The sequence below is a fragment of the Daucus carota genome, chromosome 2, assembly GCF_001625215.2.
Source record: "Daucus carota subsp. sativus chromosome 2, DH1 v3.0, whole genome shotgun sequence".
NCBI classification, from domain to species: domain Eukaryota; kingdom Viridiplantae; phylum Streptophyta; class Magnoliopsida; order Apiales; family Apiaceae; genus Daucus; species Daucus carota.
Window position 1 is genome coordinate 38,873,814 of NC_030382.2, and position 20,661 is coordinate 38,894,474.

Sequence of the window (20,661 nt, forward strand, 5' to 3'; positions counted from 1 at the left end):
TGTTATGGATATAATGATTATCCTCTTGTATAAGTATTGTTTTGAATAAAATAAGCAGAGGAAAGAAGAAAAACAAAATTTTCAATTACTACAATTTGGACATGTAAACGTATTGAAATTTCATTTACTCTATACATTATATATTCTTATATTTGCCATTTGATGATTTGGAGCTTCATTAAGATAATGCACTTGTACTACTGTACAAGGCCTGGTAAATCATAAAGGCAGAAAAAGACAGAGCCAGAGAGAGGAGAATTGGGCTGACCGGCTGAGGATATGGGGGGTAGGGTTTGGGAATGGTATATAGGATTATGATTGAGTGAATGTGTGGATGCAAGTCATTCAAATCTCTAACCAAACTGGGATTTATGTAGCGGACCAGATGGGGGTGAAGATATTAACTAATAGTACCATATATGACTACAATTGATCCAAGGATATGTATACAAGATATAAAGAGTAAAGATATATATGTGTGTGTGATATTTATTCAAAGAGCATTGTTGCGGATTTCGAATAATTTTTCCAAGTGAATTAATTCGTCCTATTCATGTACATACTCCCTCTGTCTCATTTAATTATATACGTTTCTTTTCAACTGCGCGCTCGACACATAAAACATAGTTCTGTAACTTCTTTTTGAGATTTTCTTTTTCTGAATAAAAATATAACATCCAAACTTTAATACAGAAAAAGAAAATTTTAAAAATACATTACGCAACCACACTTTACAGGAGCATTAAAGTCCGTGCCGCGTCCCCGTCCCCCAATGTATACAACTCAGGTGGACGGAGGGAGTAATTAATTAGATATTTATTTTATTAAAATATATCATCCAGTCAATTTTGGTCAACTAAATAAATATAAGAGAACGAGTGATTGAGAGGTCCTGACATTTCTATTATTTAAATTATTTCTTTGCCTCAATAAATCACTGTTTCCCAAAGATCTATATTATTTGAGTTACATATCTAAATGCATATAATTATTTATGGGGAGAAAGACATGCTAACTATTAAGCTTAGGTTTAAGTGTTTAATGAATCTTTTTCTGCCAAGTGATGACTTTAATAAATATTCACGCAGCTGCAGGATGCTGTCCACATGAGAGCATGCAAAGAAGGTAGGGTATATGGTAAAGTAGTTTACTTGTCATTTTGTAGAAGAAAAAAGCCATGTATATATGTGGAATGCGAGATTGTTTATTTCATCGTGTGTGCTCCCTTAGCTGTAGGACTCTAGCAAACATAATTCCTTCCGATCCGCCTTCAACAAATTCTTTGTTTTTATGTAAAGTCCGGTTCGGTCAAATATAAATCCAGTCATAACCCACGTTCTTAAAAGCCCCGTTTTAGTACAGTTCGAGTAAAAATGAGCTAAAATCATCAAAATCAGTATAATATCCTTATTATAGTATGTTTATTTAATTATCTATGTTTTAAACTTATTATAAATAAAAAAATATTTTACACACATATTTTTACATATTCATGATTGATAGTGAATAACTTAATATATCCATTACAAATGATTAAATTTATATTAATCACATGTAAAAAATTAATAATAAAGAATCTACAAAGATACTATTCGGCTTAGCTCGATCCGGTCTGGATAAGGGTACGTGCAGATGCCGATTGAAACACTCTGATTATGTTCACGTTAATGATTCGGAGTTCTTGAGTGGAATAGACCAACTCAACTTTTTTACCTTCCTTTGGTGATCCCTTTTGTCCGAGATGCTCTCAATCTATGTAGTTTCGTGAATATCACTGCATAGGCTTCTTTCGTAGATATTATAAATTTAAAATTTGGAGAAATTTGAAGAAATGTCTTGTATAAGTCCAATATGGTCACAACATGTGTGAAAATCTATTTATTAAAACCCGCCTTACTTTGCATTTGTCCCTCTCATTTCTTTACGGTTTTTTCACACTGCTCGACACGCATTTTAACGCGCATATAAAATATAGTTCTGTAAAAAAAAATTTAAATTTTTTCTTTTTTGTATAAAAATGTAAACATCAAATTTTTATTCAAAAGAAAAAAAATTTCAAAATGATTTAACGAACTACGCTTACGAAAGCATTAGAATGCGTGCCGAGTCCCCACCCCCTAATGTAAACAAACGAGGGGGACGGAGGGAGTATAGTTAACCTAAAATGTCATTTAGTATTTGTTTGTTTGGAAATGAAATTGGGAACACATATCACCACTCATAATAAACCGGGTTAACAACGATATAAGATGCATTTAATTATGCATCGTAAATCACTGTTAAGAAATTTAGTCCTCCCTCCTTCCCAATTTATTTGTTTTGTTTGATTTTTTATTGTCAAATTGACTAAATTTTGATTGAAATTTACATATATAAAATAATTAGAAAAAATTAAGAAAAATATATTCTGGAATCCACATCTATTCTACTTTAAAATGTATTTCTTCGATTTTCAAGATCACGTAAAATTAATTACTAATTATCAATCAAAATTTGATAAATTTGACCACAAAAATTCAAATAAGACTAAATTGAGACTGGGGAGTACCAAATTTGATAGCTGTGGCATTAATGGACATTAATTTGAAACTCTTGGTTCAGGATATCAATTGTGCCGCCTAGTAATAGTATACACCGAAATAGAGGATGCTTATGTACTGTATATGTACTTAGAGCAAGTCCAATGCAAGATGCAAAATAGCTATAGTTATTGTTATAATTTAGCATTAAAAAGTGTTTTCTATTGCTAAAATAGAACTTCAACTCCAATGCTAGATGCATTTTGCATCCAAATAATTCCAAATTTAAGTAACTTTAGTCCCTCTCTCCTAAACTTTGTTTAAAGTTCACCACTATACATACCAATTATAGTTAGTTGATGATGTGGCATGGATGCATAATGCATCCTTGGTTTCAAATTTAGAACCAAGGATGCATATATGCATATTTGCATCCAAATATAGAACCCCATTGGAGTTGAGATTTTTAACATTTGATTTCAAATTATAGAAATGGCACCACTTATGACATTGCATTGGACTTGCTCTTAGACGGGATTAGTGTGCTCTGTAGTTAAAGATTTTGTCAAGCTACTGGATATGGTTTTACTTTTTAGCCCAGTGAGCTAAGCAATCAGTAACTACGTTCACGCCCACACCTCCATACATATAAAGCAAGGTATCTTATTCTGTTGCAAGTTATGTTATGTAATCTGTTGAAAATATCTAGTATCTCATCTGTAGCTGGTATCGTTCGTATACTTTTATGCAGATGCAGAGTGCTGAAGAATGAAAATATTGTATATTTTGATTTCATTATTCAGTTTTGATTTCATTATTCAGATATCAACTTATATGAAAAAGTGTATAGATGCACAATCTTTTCTGATTAAATAATAATTGAAACCTTCGAATTTCTTATTTACTTATATATCTAGGGTCATTAAGTTTGTTATATTTGTTAGAATATAATATGATTCTAGAAGCCTTCTCCTAGCACCCTAATATCTTGAAGAGTTCAGATTCGCTAGGGACTCAAGTTCTTCTCTTTGCAATCTCCAATATTCTCAATACTGATTATAAACCTGTCGAGGCTCCTTCTAACACCTTGTGTAAAGTTGTAAAGACAAGTCACTTCTCATAAGAGATGAGATGAAAAAATTCAGACTTGCTCTCGGTCTGTACTATTTTCATTGAAGGCTTTGTTTTATTTTTCATTTGTGTTCGTTTCGAGGAATAGAAACTTCTACCGGGCAACAAATTGGCATGCCTCTAACCTCTAAGTACCCACATCCCCGGTTAAATCTTGCATTTATTCTTGAAATTACATTCCTACAAGTGCTGAGCCATGTCACCTTGTTGGAGTTCTCCACTCCTTATAAGGCTAGGTGTTTCTAAATTTGGATAGCCACGTCACTTTTTTGGTCTTGCTTTTAGAGCAGCTCCAACTTTTAACAGCTAAACAGTAAATTACTACTACTAAATAATTATAATATATTATCATTTCTTTTTGACGAACAAGATATTTTATTAGATTACCGAATCAATAACTAACAATATTCTTGATTTTGGTAGGAACAAAACTCCTATAATAAAGTCAATCAGTGAATCAGAAAAAGAATAAGACGCTTCTGCTGACTCGTGAGTCACCCTACTAAGTACTAGCATATCGTCTAATGAAGAATACTAAAATTGTGTTTAATTTTTGTAACAAGACCCGACAATCCTCCATAATCTGACCAAACGGAGAAATCATTGGCACCTCACTCTGAATTGCTTGAACAACTACTAAGTAGTAGATTCAAGAAGCACATGCTGCCACTCCTTGCGCTTAATCCAGCTCAAAACCTCCTTGATGGCCATCCATTTCAGAAGAAAGCAGAGTAGCAGACCCTGCTATATTATCTAGATACACTTTAACTGGTCAGATATTTGGTTTGCTCCCATTGCGCTAGCAACGTTGGCTTACTATTATGTTAACTTATTGCAATATACACACGCACATTACTACATATCCATGGTGGGAGAATTACGAAGAGAGAAGCAAAATATAAAAATATAATAGTAATACATGTATTGAGATAACTAGCCAATAAGCCGAAAATGGGCCCGTTGGGCTTAAGAAAAAAAAGTTTTAGAAGTTATTTATAAATTGAAAACAATTTTTAATTCATATTTTTGAATAAATTTTTTAATTTACAAGTTATCACGTACAAAAATTATCGCTACTCCTTCCTTTTTGAATGTGTCATTCAACTCCATACATTTCAAAACTTTCTCAAAATACTAAATTTTTATAATATAAAAATATCACTCATCCATTACTTTCATCTATTTTTTCAAATTATTCACTTAAATACCGATGGATCCATTTTAACCACTTTTCTTTTTTGTTCCCATTATTTTATACTTCCTCCGTCCCTTTGAATTCTATACACTTTCCTTTTCTGGATGTCCCACTCAATTGTATACATTTCAAAATTTTCCTAAAATAGTAACCTTTTATAATATAAAATTCAACCACCCACTATTTTCATCCACTTTTTCATGTCTATCAATTAAATATTGATGGGTCCTACCACTTTACCCACTTCTCTTTCTCATTCCCACTACTTTATCTTACTTTATACACTTTTTTTAATCTTCGTGTCCAATCCAAACGTATATAACTCCGAGGGACGGAGGGAGTACAACTTTATACACTTTTAGTATCAAGGTATATTATAATAAAAAAGTACCGTCTCGTAAATACAAGTCGTTCGACTTATTTCGGAAGAAGTGTTTAACGCTTATAAATGAGAAATTATTTATAGTGTAAAATAACTTTTAATTATACATTTGAACAATTTTTTGATATTTATTATGATTGAGTATAAAAATTATTAATATAATTAATAATAATTTAAAAATGATTCTTTACATATTTGTAAAATCAAATTTTAAAAGTATAAATATATATAATCAACAAAAATAGAATTTTCAGCTTGTCCCAATTTTAAAATTTTAACCCGCTTGCCCATTGTCCGCCTTAGAAGCAGTGGTACTATTAAAAGCGTAAATACGGGAAATCAAAACGTCGATCCTATTCTTTAAAAGTAGGGTTTTGTACTTGCAAGTAAACTTATAAAGATCGTGTTCTTCCCCAATCACAAAATATTAACCTTGAAAAAAAGATGGAAACGCCAATGTTGGGTGTTGCTAATCTGGATGCAAGTGTAACTGATTCCGATCTGTATGATCACTTCAGCAACGTTGTTGGTTACAGGGTGATTTGGGCTGAAGTTCGTAAGGATCGTAGGACAGACCAGTGTCTCGGCGATGGTCATGTATGCTGTAATAATCATCAACAAGGTCTGTCCACATTGTCTTCGATCTCTAATATTATTCACAACTTCTATTGTTTTCTACTTTTCTATTTGCTTTTGTCTGTGCGCCTTTTCTTGATCAAAACGGATCCGTTATGTGTAAATAAGTGGAACCCGTTTGTATAAATAAGTAGAAACAGTTTTGGGAATTTTTTTCAAACACTTTATTAACTTATTGATGCACTTCTTTACTTTAAATAAGAAGTAATTTCTTTTTTAGTTTGCTCAGACGATCTCTTATGTATGACCATAAATTATTAGAGCTCGCTGTGTCAAGTAATCTTACAACTAATTTAACTTCGTTTACATATATTTATCTATATATAATATCTTACTATATATTGTTAGAGCCTCTGTAACAACTAATTTAACTTCGTTATTTAAATATTTATTTATATATGATTATATATTGTTGTTTTGTTGAGAGGAGAGCTTAACATGATCATATTGTATCAAGTAATTTTACATTTAAACTAGCTACAACATGTACTTCGCAACTTATTTAACCTTGTTGTTTAAATATTATATATTTATTTTGCTTGCAGCTGTCTACACAATTGATGCCTTGAACGGGACTACGCTCAAGGGCAAGACCATTGTGGTTACGCCTTCTACATTTACATTTAATGAAGTAACTGTGGAGCTTTGTGTTCCTCCGAGAACTTTTAACATGGAGATTCCTCTCAGGAGAAATTTTAAAGAGTTCGGAAAAATTCTTCTCATAAAAGTATATGAGGATATGTTTTCAAATACTTATGGATCTATCATCTTTGACAGTCTTCAATCTGCTGCGAGTGCTGCTAATGAACTACTAAGAAATGAATTTGCTCTTTGTAATATGTATTATGGTGGAAAGAGTCTAGTAGATCCACAATTTCCCCTTGATATTGTGGATCCCTCGACTTTATTTTGTCCTCCAAAGGAGCAAACATCTGAAGGGTTTAATGTGCGTGTTGACAACTTATATTTCTTTGTCACTGATCAATATCTGTTGGAGCAGTTTTCTCCTTATGGAAAAATATCCTTTTGCGAGGTAGAAATTGTTATTTCACTATCTGTGGGCGTTCTGTCTTTGTATTACTTTCCCTATTTTTCTTTTGAGTACATTATTACTCAAATTGGTGTTCTACTTGGCTCCAGGTCATGCGTAAACCTGATCTTAGCAATGGTTCTGGACGTGTTACATTTTCAACCCGCGAAGAAGCTATGGAAGCTGTATATAACCCCTCCCTACCTTCCTCCCTCGCTCCCTCTCTCCCCTCCCTCCCTCCCCCAAGATTTTGCAACTGAGCTGATTCGATTTATCTATTTCCTCATTCTGCAGATTGCTGCTATGGAAGGAAAAGATATTCGGGGCAGTTCAATCAAGGTTACTCTTGAAGAAGAAAATATACCTAGCTCACAGGTACAACATTAATATATGTATTTAAATCTGCTTCACGTACTTGATGTATATGGACTGTTATCTAGTTGATGGGTTGTGTAACTTGCACCTGTTATATTATTTCGCTTTTTTAGAGTTTTATGCTTTTGTCATTTATATTTTTCTGTGTATATGAATGTATCGAGTTTTACAAATCTAAAACCTGATGTCTTGTGAATCAGACTAGTAGGAAACTAATGATGTTTCGTTAGTTAAACAAGGATTGTTGGTCATAGTTGATTAATATTCTTGAATGACAATATAGCAAAACCAGAATTGCTTTGCAGGTGGATTGATTAATCGGCAGGTTTTCCCGTAAATAATGCATTTTATTAGTTTTGTTTGCCTTGGTTAAGTCAAGGATCTTTGTGGAAACATTCTATTCTGATGAGTGGGGTAAGTTACTCGGAGTCTTGGTATTGCCTACTCTTGGCGGACACTTGACATTTACACATGGGTTTGGACTCTCTTAACTTATTCTAGTCTAAAAATATGTAAGTTTTTCACAAAATTAAGATTTATGGCCCTCATATGTGAGGTCTTTTACTCTGTATGTGATATGCTATGTATTTTTCTTAAAAGCAAGTATGGCAAGTTTCTTTGAAGTTTTAAAGAAGTGTAACCCTCTACAGTATTTTATCACGTTGGTAACCTGACATTTTCGCTTAATGGCAGGTGCCTCTTGTTGATGAGCTCGAGCATGGTCATGCTGTTAAGAAGCCAAAAGTTGACAATGCCGTGGGGAGCAGCCAGTAGCTTGCCAACTAGCTAGCTGGCCTTTTTATTTACTCTAAACTATGGAATTTTAATCGGAATATGTTACTAGTTCCATATCTCGTCCAGAAATCTAACGAGTTGATTGATGCTGTTCTTTTATCTTACATTCATATCAGCCGTTGTCATTCTGGCAGAAATACTTAAGTGAACCTATGTTCTGTTTATAACGACAATATATTGTCTTTGTGATTTCACTTTCATATTGGTACTATTGTAGTCAGCCTGCCTTTTTTTTTTTCTTTTGCTAAATTGATACTGAGAAGCTCCTGAAGATTCTTGCTGAAAATATTTTTAAAAAATGGGAACTAAAAACCATGGATCTTGGTCCCCAAAATTACGAGATGGGAACGTTTTAAATGATATATTAGTCTTCGTTATAATTGTAATATTTTTTAACATGTTCAGGACAACTGAAATAATTATTTATCTTCTCAGCAATTTTCTCTTTTTATATAATCGAAATAAATATATTATCTTTTCACGCGATTAAAATACATGTTTATATTTGTATAAAGTATACTAGCACGGTGGAAAACTTACTCGAATCCATGAATTCTCTTGCGATTAAACCACCACAGTCTGTATCATATAACACAATAACATCAATTTTGCGCGAAAACACTCGTTTAAATTTCAACCAATTACAACAAATCAATACTCAACTTCACACTCTTGGCCTTCTTTCTTCAGCGGCCATTTTAACTCACTTCATTTCATCTGCATATATATCACATAATATATATTATGCTTTACATTTCTTGAAACACTTGCCATGTTCAGATTCTATACCTTCTTTATGGAATTCATTTATTGGGTTATCACTGAAATCACATAATTATGGGCATGTTATGTGTGTGTATACTGAGATGAGATTGAGTAATGTAGTGCCTAGTTTGAATACTTTTTCGTCGATTTTGAGGTGTTGTGCTGGTTTGGGGAAGACCCAGATGGGGAAATCGTTTCATTGTCAGTTGGTGAAGTGGGGTTTTGTGAATGATGTTGTTCAGCAAACTGGGTTGCTTGATTTTTATGGGAAAGTTGGGGATTTGAGGAGTGCGAGGAAGGTGTTTGATGAAATGTCTGGGAGAGATGTTGTGGCGAATAATGCGATGATTTCGGTTTTGGGGAAGTTCGGGTGTGTGGAGGAGGCTGGTGAGGTGTTTGAGAGAATGGGTGAGAGGAATTCGTGTTCTTGGAATTCGATGATCACGTGTTATTGTAAAGCGGGGGATGTTAGGTCGGGTAGGTTGTTGTTTGATGAGAGTCCGGTTAAGGATGTTGTGTCGTGGAATGCAATGATTGATGGGTATTGTAGAATGGGGTTTATTAGAGATGCTGAGGATTTGTTTTTTCAGATGGGGGGATTGAGGAATTCTATTACGTGGAATACTATGATTTCCGGATTTGTTCAGCACCGGGATTTTAATAGTGCGATTCGTATGTTTCAGCAAATGCAAGCTGATGGCGTGAGGGCTACGGAGGTAACAATGGTTAGTTTGTTATCTGCATGTGCTCATCTTGGAGCTCTAGATATGGGTGAATGGATTCATAATTACATCAAGCGGAAAAGACTTAGAATTGATGTTGTTCTGGGAAATGCCCTTTTAGATATGTACTGTAAGTGTGGGAGTATAGAAGCTGCTTTAAATGTATTCCATAACCTTGATGTGAAGAATATCTTTTGCTGGAATTCTATTGTTGTTGGATTAGGAATGCATGGCTACGGTGAGGAAGCTATATCTGTTTTCGAATCCATGGAGAAGGAGGGGATACGTGCAGACGGAGTCAGCTTTGTTGGCCTCCTGTGTGCCTGTAGCCATTCAGGCATGATTGGTGAAGGGAGAAGATACTTCTCAATAATGCGTAGTAGATACGATGTTGAGCCTGGGATTGAGCATTATGGTTGCATGGTAGATCTCCTTGGTCGAGCAGGGTTTCTTGAAGAAGCACTAAAACTAATAGGTAGCATGCCCATGAAGCCAAATGCTGTTGTGTGGGGGAGCTTACTCCGAGCATGTCAGATTCATAAGAATACCAATATCGGTGAGCAAGTCACACAGCATCTCCTGGAGTTGGACCCTGGTGATGGAGGTAATTATGTGTTTCTGTCCAATCTATTCGCATCATTAAATCGTTGGAAGGACGTAAACACATGCCGTCAATTGATGCTAGAGAGAGGTGTCCGTAAAACACCTGGATGCAGTTCAATTGAGGTGGACAATATAGTTCACGAGTTTGTGGTAGGAGACAGTTCACATCCACAATTCGAACAAATTAATTTATTTTTAGATGAAATTGCAAAAGAACTAGAAAGACATGGGCATGAGCCGGATAAGACTTCTGTGCTCCATGATATTGAGGATGAGGAGAAGGAAAGAGCAGTTAGATATCATAGTGAGAGAATTGCTGTTGCTTTTGGACTAATGAACACACCTCCAGGAAAAGCTATCCGAGTGGTGAAGAACCTTCGAACATGTAATGATTGTCATTCTGCTATAAAGCTCATTTCACGGATATTTGAACGGGATATAATTGTAAGGGATCGGAACCGCTTTCACCTCTTTAGGGATGGATTCTGTTCCTGTAAAGATTACTGGTGATTGATGGTATGTATCACCTCAAACCACATGCATAAGTTTTTTAATCGACATGTACATGCAAAGTGAAAGATTAGCTAGTTTCGTATTTTTTCTATTAGGCCGTAAGGTTTTTCGCATAAGTATATCTTTTACCTGTTATTGTTTCTTTAATTTTCCAACGTCGACACTGCAGGAACAAGAACCCTGTAAATGGTTTATACCCATATAGGGGTAGAAAGTTGTCTAAAATGGAACCGCCCAAATAATTCTCAAAGAACAAAAACTTCTCTGATTCCACCCATCACCTTTTGCACCTTACATGCTGATGAGCAATCTGACAACGGCTCTGTTTGGCGTACCTTAATTTTCAGAAACAAGTCACTTTTTTGCAGAAAAAGGTACATAAATGTGTATTTTTTCTGGAAATAAGTGTTTTATTTCTGTAAATAAAGAATGTTAAAGACCTATTACTAAATATTTAACTCTAAAAAATAATGTAAGTGTGAAATATTTTTTCTTGAAATAAGTCCTGTGGCCAAACATGCCCGTCTTTACGTTGTAGTATTATGGTACTTCATGTCATTGACATTCCAGAAGAGACAATAATTGGCATTATAAGCCGGACATGACTATGAATATGATTATAGTTTTGCTTCTATCCTTTTTTGCGATAAAATAACATCAAGTGCCTGGTTCTTCAGTTTTTCTGATGACATGCTAAATTATCTGACCCAATTCATATAATCTTATGTGTTGTATGCTGTAGTTCTTTTGCTTTTATATGGTTTCTGATTAAAATTTATTTTTTGTGTAATTTACAGCTATTGCTACAGTGGTGACTGTTGCTGAATTAAAAAGAACTAGGCCTTGAGAATGGTAAGATTTTGCTCGAAATTACATTTATACTCAGTGTGTTTTGTTAATACAAAAAGAAAAAAGCAATCAATGTGTCTAAATCTGTATACCAATTTTGATCCCCCGTTCAAAAAGCTTAATGTATCAAGTTGGTCACTGAACTGAAAACGGTATCAAGATGGTCACTATCTTGACCCGATTGTATGTCGATTGTATTAATCTAAGTTGACATCACGTAAAATTGAAAAGAACAGATGATTATTATATCAATTATAATCGATAAATGATATGTAATTGCTTAAGAATTGATATATGACAAATCACTTTATCATACACGTATATTCAAAATGAATCTCATCTTTACGTAAAAAAATTTGTAGTTCCCCGGTAATTCCTTCAATAGCGGCTATTACCTTGCTAATTAAGATGCATTCGAGTTAGAGTTTCACTATCCCCAATTTACTTGCACCCGTAAGAATAATTCACTGAAGCGACCGGAGTTCACTTAAACTTCAAGTTAACAAACCATAGTTATTCTAAGAGACGATAATCACGTGGATAAAATGTTAACCATGTCAGCAATTTCCGTTTAAGAAAATAAAATGAGTTGAAACCGACTATACAGTCGGGCAAGGATAGTGACCCTCTTGATATGGTGCCTATACTAAAAGTTTGTCATGATTTAACGTAACTACTGAACTCGATATGGTGCCTATACTAAAAGTTTGTCATGATTTATCTAGGGCTCATGGATGATGCCTTGTAACGAGGTTTGGGCCAAAGCAGACTCAAGAATTTGAGATCTTTTTAAATCTGTTTATTGTATACAGCGATCTGGACCCTGACCGTTAACATGAGAACCTGTGGTGAGGCCAATTTTTAGCAAAGACAAGGATGCAAATGCATCCATCACGAACGTTGATGTTTAAGGATCATATCATAAACTACTATTGCAATATTATGCAAGTCGGGACTTCGTTTCTACCCTAAAGTGACACCATACATTGTTTTGACATCTCCAAATATAAGGACACTATGATTTCGTGAAAGAGAAAATTTGGGTGCCAAAACAGAATGAGCAGCTCTTAATCATCTGAACACTATTAGTTTCATGACCACACAAAGCACTGAGAAAGTTGTCAACTACACTGCACTACTGATCTTGCTATGTTTATGCTGGATTTGGCATGTTACTGAAAGTGACTATTGCTTACACGAATGCTTGAGGTACCACATTGGTGCAACTTTAAATTCTGATGCACATATCATTGTTAGTTACAATTTTATATCAATTAAATCTATTTAATAAGTACGCTAAATAACACGTATAAGTTTAATTTCATTATGTAAGAAGTTGCACATCATTTAAATATTGAACTGAAGCAAATTTAGCTGACGATTATAGCCAATGCTGTTGGAACATTATAAATACAACTAGTGAAAAAAGCCGCGCTTCGCGGCGGCGTGATAAATTTTGATATGAATCAGTATTATAATAACATAAAAATTATTTTGAGTCATCTTTCCGTTAAACATATCACAAATAAAAAATATTATAATTGGTATAAATATTTGTTTAAGTGGCCATCCTTTCAAACCCAATACTAATAATAAAATTAGTTTGAACCTCCTTCCCGTCAAAGACAATATTAATCCATAATTATTGTTTTTATGATAAAATTATATACTATAATTTAGATCAAAATTAGTTTGAGCCGCTCTCTTGTCAAACACAATACCAATAACAAAACATTATAATTTAGATATTAGTTTGAGTCGCTTTACTGTCAAACACATACTAATAAAAATTATTCTAATTATGATAAAATTAAAGATTATAATTGGACAAAAACTATTTTGAACTGTGGTCCCGTTTTAACAAAAATATATATTATAACATAGATAAAAAACTATTTTAGCCACTTTCTCGTCAAACATAATACTAATAGAAAATTTATTATTATTTAGATAAAAATTAGTTTGGGCCGCCTCCCGTACCCGTCAAACACAATACTAATTAACATTATCATAAAATCAATATATGATTCCTATTTTATATGTATTATTTTATATGTTAATTATTTTTATTTTTTGACTCCTTTTATTAGTTTAAAATTATTATTCTTTTATGGTTCTAATATTTTTGGTATTAGTTTTTTAATGATTATTATCTTTACAATCCTTTATTTTCTATTCGAAATTTAAGAATATTATAAGACTAAATCGGAAATAAAAATTGTACGTATTACCTTACAAATCTGAAATATAAATTGTATTTTATCTATGATTATTAGTTTAAATATATATATAATCATATTACTTTTGGCATTCCTAAATAATAAAAAAATTGTATTACCTCTAGAATTCGAAAAAAAAAATTGTATTAACTTTTGGAATCCTTCAAGTTGATTTTTTAAATTATAACTATAATTGGATAAAAATTATTTTGAATTATGGTACCGTTTTAAAAAACAAATATTATAACATAGATAAAAAATTATATTAGCCACCTTTCCGTCAAACATAATACTAATAGAAAATTTATTATTATTTAAATAAAAATTGGTTTGGGCCGTCTCCCGCGCCCGTCAAACGCAATACTAATCAAGAATCATTTACATTATTATAAAACCAATATATATTTCCTATTTTATATATCCTATTTTACAATTTTTTTGCTATTAGTGTTTCTTAATGATTATTATCTTTACAATCCTTTATTTTCTGTACGAAATTTAAAAAAAAAATTATAAGACTAAATTAATAATAAAAATTGTACGTATTACCTTACAAATCTTAAATATAAATTGTATTTTATATGTGATTGTTAGTTTAAATAAATATAATCCTACTCTTTTTAGGATAACTAAATAAGAAAAGAATTGCATTATCTTTATAATCCAAAAGGAAAAGAATTGTATTAACTTTTGGAATCTTTGAACCTGATTTTTTAAACATAATCCTATTTCTTTTAGGATTACTAAATAAGAAAAGAATTGCGTCATCTTTAGAATTCAATAAGAAATATCAAATAAAAAAGAAAAGAATAATCCTAATTCTTTTAGGATTATTAAATAAGAAAAGAATTGTGTCATCTTTAGATTTCAATAAAAATATTAAATAAAAAAAAAAGAATGGTATCATATTTAGAATTCAATAAAAAAAGAATTGTATCACCTTTAGAATTCTTAAACATGATTTTTTGAATTATAACTATATTTTCTATCTGAAATTTAAGAAAAATTAGAAGACTAAATCGAGCAATTCTAGAGACGACCGCATTCTCCTTTATATATATATATATACGCTTCGCGGCGGCGTGATAAATTTTGATATGAATCCGTATTATAATAGCATAAAAATTATTTTGAGTCATCTTCCCGTTAAACATATCACAAATAAAAAATATTATAATTGGCATAAAATTTTTTTAAGTGGTCATTCTGTCAAACACAATACTAATAATAACATTAGTTCGAACACCCTGCCGTCAAAAACAATATTAATCCATAATTATTATTTTTATGATAAAATTAAATATTATAATTTAGATCGAAATTAGTTTGAGCCGCTACCTTGTCAAACACAATATTAATAAGAAAACATAATAATTTAGATATTAGTTTGAGTCGCCTTACTGTCAAACACAATAGTAATAAAAATTATTCTAATTATGATAAAATTAAAGATTATAATTGGATAAAAAGTATTTTAAACTGTGGTCCCGTTTTAACAAAAAATAATAATATTACAACATAGATAAAAAATTATTTTAGCTACTTTCATGCCAAACATAATACAAATAGAAAATTTATTATTATTTAGATAAAAATTAGTTTGGGCCGCCTCCCGTGCCCGTCAAACACAATACTAATCAAGAATTATTTACATTATCATAAAATCAATTACGTTAAAAAAATAAAAAAATCAATATATGATTCATATTTTATATATATTATTTTATTTGTTATTTATTTTTATTTTTTGATTCCTATTTATTAGTTAAAAATTATTATTCTTTTATGTTACTAATTTTTTTGCTATGAGTTTTTTTAATGATTATTATCTTTACAATCCTTTATTTTCTATTCGAAATTTAAGAAAATTATAAGACTAAATCGAAAATAAAAATCGTACGTATATCCCCTACAAATCCTAAATATAAATTGTATTTTATCTATGATTGTTAATTTAAATAAATATAATCCTACTCCTTTTAGGATTCTTAAGTAAGAAAAAAATTGTATTACCTTTAGAATTCAAAGAGAAAAGAATTGTATCATCTTTAGAATTCAATAAGAAGTAGTAAATAAAAAGAAAAAGAATTATATCATCTTTAGAATTCAATAAGAAAAGAGTTGTATTACTTCTAGAATTCTTGAACCTTATTTTTGAATTATAAATATATTTTCTATCCGAAATTTGAGAAAAATCAGAAGAATGAATCGAACGATTCCAGAGACGCCGCATCCTCCTTTATATATATATACTAGTGAAAAAAACCGCGCTTCGCGGCGGCGTTATAAATTTTAATACGAATCAATATTATAAGAATAAAAAAAGTATTTTTGAGTCATCTTACTAATTAAAAAATATTATAATTAGTATAAAAGTTTGTTTAAGTGGTCATCATGTCCAACACAATACTAATAATAAAATTAGTTCGAACCCCCCTCCCGTCAAAGACAATATTAATCCATAATTATTATTTTTATGATAAAATTAAATATTATAATTTAGATCAAAATTAGTTTCAGCCGCTCTCTTGTCAAACACAATACCCTTATTGTCAAACACAATACTAATAAAAATTATTCTAATTATGATAAAATTAAAGATTATAATTGGATAAAAATTATTTTGAACTGTGGTCCCAGTTTAACAAAAAAAATATACTATAACATAAATAAAAAATTATTTTAGCCACTTTCCCGTCAAACATAATACTAATGGAAATTTATTACTAATAAAGAAATTTGTTTGGGCCGCTTCCCGTGCCGTCAAACACAATACTAATAAAGAATCATTTATATTATTATAAAATCAATATATGATTCCAATTTTATCTGTTAATGATTTTTTTTTATGATTCCTAAATAAGAATTATAATTTGAATTATAGTGAATAAAGCCGCGCTTCGTGGCGGCGTTATAAATTTTGTATAAATTTTGATACGAATTAATATTATGATAACATAAAAATTTAGAATCATCTTCCATTTAAACATATCACTAATAAAAAAATATTTTAATTAGTATAATTTCTACTGATTTTCTGAGTGTAGTTTTTATGCTCTGTGACTTAGCACCTGATTCCTTTAGGTAGTTTTAACCTAAACAATTACACAAATACATTGAAGTCGACACTTGATTTTGCTCATTAATTGAGGAAAAAAAATATTCAAACTACAAAAATCTAACAAACAGGGACTCAGGCAAAACGAAACAAACTCGAGATAGAAACCAACTGCAAAAATAAACAACTACTTGACTCAATATACAGGAAGATCTAAGCAAGCAAATTTGGAGAAAAGTGAAGGCTTTATTTACCTCGCTGTAAAAATAACAAAAGAGCCAGACAGATAAGAATGATGGTGAATAGTAGTTTAGATTTGAAGCTGCGACCAGCTTGGTCTTTTTTATCCAGCTTCAGGAATATACTTCACTTCTATTGCTGTATCATTAATTAATGTCGATATCTGTACAATATTATATTCATATATAGTTAAAAATAAGAATTCTATTATCTTTATGATTTTTTTTAGATGGTAGGGTATTATCTTTAGAATAGGATAAATAAATCACTTGTATTATTCTTAAATAAAACACCTGTATTACTCTTAGAATTCTTGAACCTGATTTTTTTGAATTATAATTATATTTTCTCTCCGAAATTTAAGAAAAATCAGAAGACTGAATCAAACAATTTTATTAATGATATGTTTATCGGGAACATGACTCAAAATAACTTTGATGCAATTATAGTATTAATTCTTATCAAAATTTATAAAAAAGATTCTCGATGAGTATTGTGTTTGAGGGGAGGGCGGCCTAGATTAATTTTTATCTAAATAATAATAAATTTTTTATTAGTATTATGTGTGACGGGAAAGCGACTAAAATAATTTTTTATCTAAGTCATAATGTATTTTTTTATTAAAACGGGACCACGACTTAAAATAATTTTTATCCAATTATAATCTTTAACTTTATTATAATTATAATAAGTTTTTATTAGTATTATGTTTGACGGCATAGGGCGACTCAAACTAATATCTATATTATAATTTTTTATTATTAGTATTGTGTTTGACAAGACAACGGCTCAAACTAATTTTTATCTATATTAATATATTTAATTTTATCATAATTATAATAATTATTGATTAATATTATCTTTGATGGGAGGGCGGTTCAAATAATTATAATTAAAACATATTATAATTAATATAAAATTCTTTTTTTAAGTGGTCATCCTGTCAAACACAATACTAATAATAATATTAGTTCGAACCGCCCTCTCGTCAAAGACAATATTAATCCATAATTTTCATTTTTATGTAAAATTAAATATTACAGTATAATTTGGATCAAAATTAGTTTGAGCCGCTCTCTTGTCAAACACAATACTAATAAAAATTATACTAATTATGATAAAATTAAAGATTATAATTGGATAAATATTATTTTGAACTGTGGTCCTGTTTTAACAAATAATATATTATAACATAGATAAAAAAATTATTTTAGCCACTTTCCCGTCAAACATAATATTAATAAAAAATTATTATTATTTAGATAAAAAATAGTTTGGGCCGCCTCCCGTGCTCGTCAAACACAATACTAATCAAGAATCATTTACATTATCATAAAATCAATATATGATTCCTATTTTATATATCCTATATTATTTTATTAATTATTTTTATTTTGTGATTCCTATTTATTAGTTAAAAATAATTATTCTTTTATGGTTCTAATTTTTTTTGCTATTAGTTTTTTCTAATGATTATTATCTTCACGATCCTTTATTTTCTATTCGAAATTTAAGAATATTATAAGACTAAATCGAAAATAAAAATTGTACGTATTACCTTACAAATCTTAAATATAAATTGTATTTCATCTATGATTGTTAATTTAAATAAATATCAAAATTATTCTAATTATGGTAAAATTAAAGATTATGATTGGATAAAAATTATTTTGAACCGTGGTCCCGTTTTAATAAGAAAATATATTAAAACATAGATAAAAAATTATTTTAGCCACTTTCCCGTGAAACATAATACTAATAGAAAAATTATTATTATTTAGATAAAAATTAGTTTAGTCCGCCTCCCGTGGCCGACAAACACAATACTAATCAAGAATCATTTACATTATCATAAAATTAATATATGATTCCTATTTTATATATCCTATTTTATTTTATTAATTATTTTTATTTTATGATTCCTACTTTTTAGTTAAAAATTATAATTCTTTTATGGTTCTATTTTTTTTTGCTGTTATGTTTTAATGATTATTATCTTTACAATCCTTTATTTTCTACTCGAAATTTAAGAAAATTATAAGAGTAAATCGAAAATAAAAATTGTACGTATTGAACAAATCTTAAATATAAATTGTATTTTATCTAGAATTGTTAGTTTAAATAAATATAATCCTATTTCTTTGAGAATTCCTATATAAGAAAAGAATCGTATTACCTTTAGAATCCAAAAAGTAAAGAATTGTATTAACTTTTGGAATCCTTGAACCTGATTTTTTAAATTATAATTATATTTTCAATCCGAAATTTAAGAAAATTATAAGAAAAAAATTTTATTTTTTTAGAATCCAATAAAAAAAGGATTGTATTACCTTTAAGATCAGTGAATTTGATTTTTTGAATTATAATTTTATTTTCTATTCAAAATTTTAAAAAAAAATGATAAGATTGAATCCAACTATTATCGAGATTGGTGTAAGTCTATGCATACTATTTGAATGAGGTTGTGAAGAACTTAAAGATATTTTCATGATAGAGATGCTATCTTCTTGATCATTATGGAACGACCTGAGTTTAGCGCTACAAACCTGTTTATAGACAATTTGAGATTCTGGAATATGCTGGTTTTTATTTTTTAGATATATAATTTGAAAAAAAAATAATATAATAAGATTATAAAATTTATAACTTTTGCTAATAAGAATTGTATTTTTAAATTATATTTGTTCAATAATTGTTAATTGAATAAATAAAACACAATGTCATCCTTACTTATTTTTTTGTTGCAAGCAATACAATTAAGTTGGTGATAATCAGTATATACTGAGTATATCCTGATCGTTCAAGATGGTGATGATGAGCTAATCCAAAATAAAAATTGTATTAACTTACATTACAAATTTTAAATATAAATTGTATTTTATCAATAATTGCTAGTAATCCTATTGCTTTTAAGATTTGTAAATAAAAAAAGTATTGTATCATCTTTAGAATTCGATAAGAAAAGAGTTGTATTGCTTTTAGAATTCTTGAACCTGATTTTTTGAATTATAACTATATTTTCTCTCCGAAATTTAAGAAAAATCAGAAGACTGAACCGAACAATTCCCGCGCTTCGCAGCGGCGTTATGAATTTTTTATAAATTTAGACAAAATATTGTTTTAGCTACTTTCCCGTCAAACATAATACTAATAAAAAAATATTATTATTTAGGTAAAAATTAATTTGGGCCGTCCTCCCCTTAAACACAATACTAATAAATAATCTTTTTTTATAAATTTTGATACGAAATAATATTATAATTCCATAAAAGTTATTTTCAGTCGTGTTCCCATTAAACATATCTTCAATATATTATATATTATCGAAAATAAGAATTGTATATATTACTTTACATAACTTAAATATAAATTGTATTTTATATATTATTATTAGTTTGAATAAATATAATCCTATTTCTTTTAGAATTACTAAATAAGAAAAGAATTGTATCATCGTTAGAATTCTATAAGAAATACTATTGTATCATATTTAGAATTTAATAAGAAATACCAAATAAGAAAAGAACTGTATCATCTTTAAAATTAAATAAGAAAAGAATTGTATTACTTTTAGAATTCTTGGACCTGATTTTTTGAATTATAATTATCTTTTCTCTCCGAAATTCAAG

General features: G+C 29.9%; 2 protein-coding genes across 3 annotated transcripts; both read left to right on the forward strand.

The window, feature by feature from the left end:
* Positions 1 to 5,542: 5,542 nt before the first annotated feature.
* LOC108208363 (polyadenylate-binding protein 4) lies at positions 5,543 to 8,261 on the forward strand. Its single transcript, XM_017378893.2, has 5 exons — positions 5,543 to 5,849; positions 6,409 to 6,896; positions 7,004 to 7,078; positions 7,188 to 7,268; positions 7,962 to 8,261. The coding sequence occupies exons 1-5, from the start codon at positions 5,672 to 5,674 to the stop codon at positions 8,040 to 8,042; spliced, it is 903 nt and encodes a 300-aa protein (XP_017234382.1). The 5' UTR covers positions 5,543 to 5,671; the 3' UTR covers positions 8,043 to 8,261.
* A 290-nt stretch (positions 8,262 to 8,551) lies between these two features.
* LOC108203811 (pentatricopeptide repeat-containing protein At3g62890-like) lies at positions 8,552 to 12,512 on the forward strand. Of its 2 annotated transcripts, XM_017372994.2 has the most exons (4): positions 8,552 to 10,669; positions 10,836 to 11,040; positions 11,464 to 11,518; positions 12,241 to 12,512. In XM_017372994.2, the coding sequence occupies exon 1, from the start codon at positions 8,612 to 8,614 to the stop codon at positions 10,661 to 10,663; it is 2,052 nt and encodes a 683-aa protein (XP_017228483.1). In that variant the 5' UTR covers positions 8,552 to 8,611; the 3' UTR covers positions 10,664 to 10,669; positions 10,836 to 11,040; positions 11,464 to 11,518; positions 12,241 to 12,512. The 2 variants fall into 2 exon arrangements, with proteins under 2 accessions (XP_017228483.1, XP_017228482.1); XM_017372993.2 differs by lacking the exon at positions 10,836 to 11,040 and having other exon boundaries at positions 8,553 to 10,669.
* The last annotated feature ends 8,149 nt before the right edge of the window (positions 12,513 to 20,661 follow it).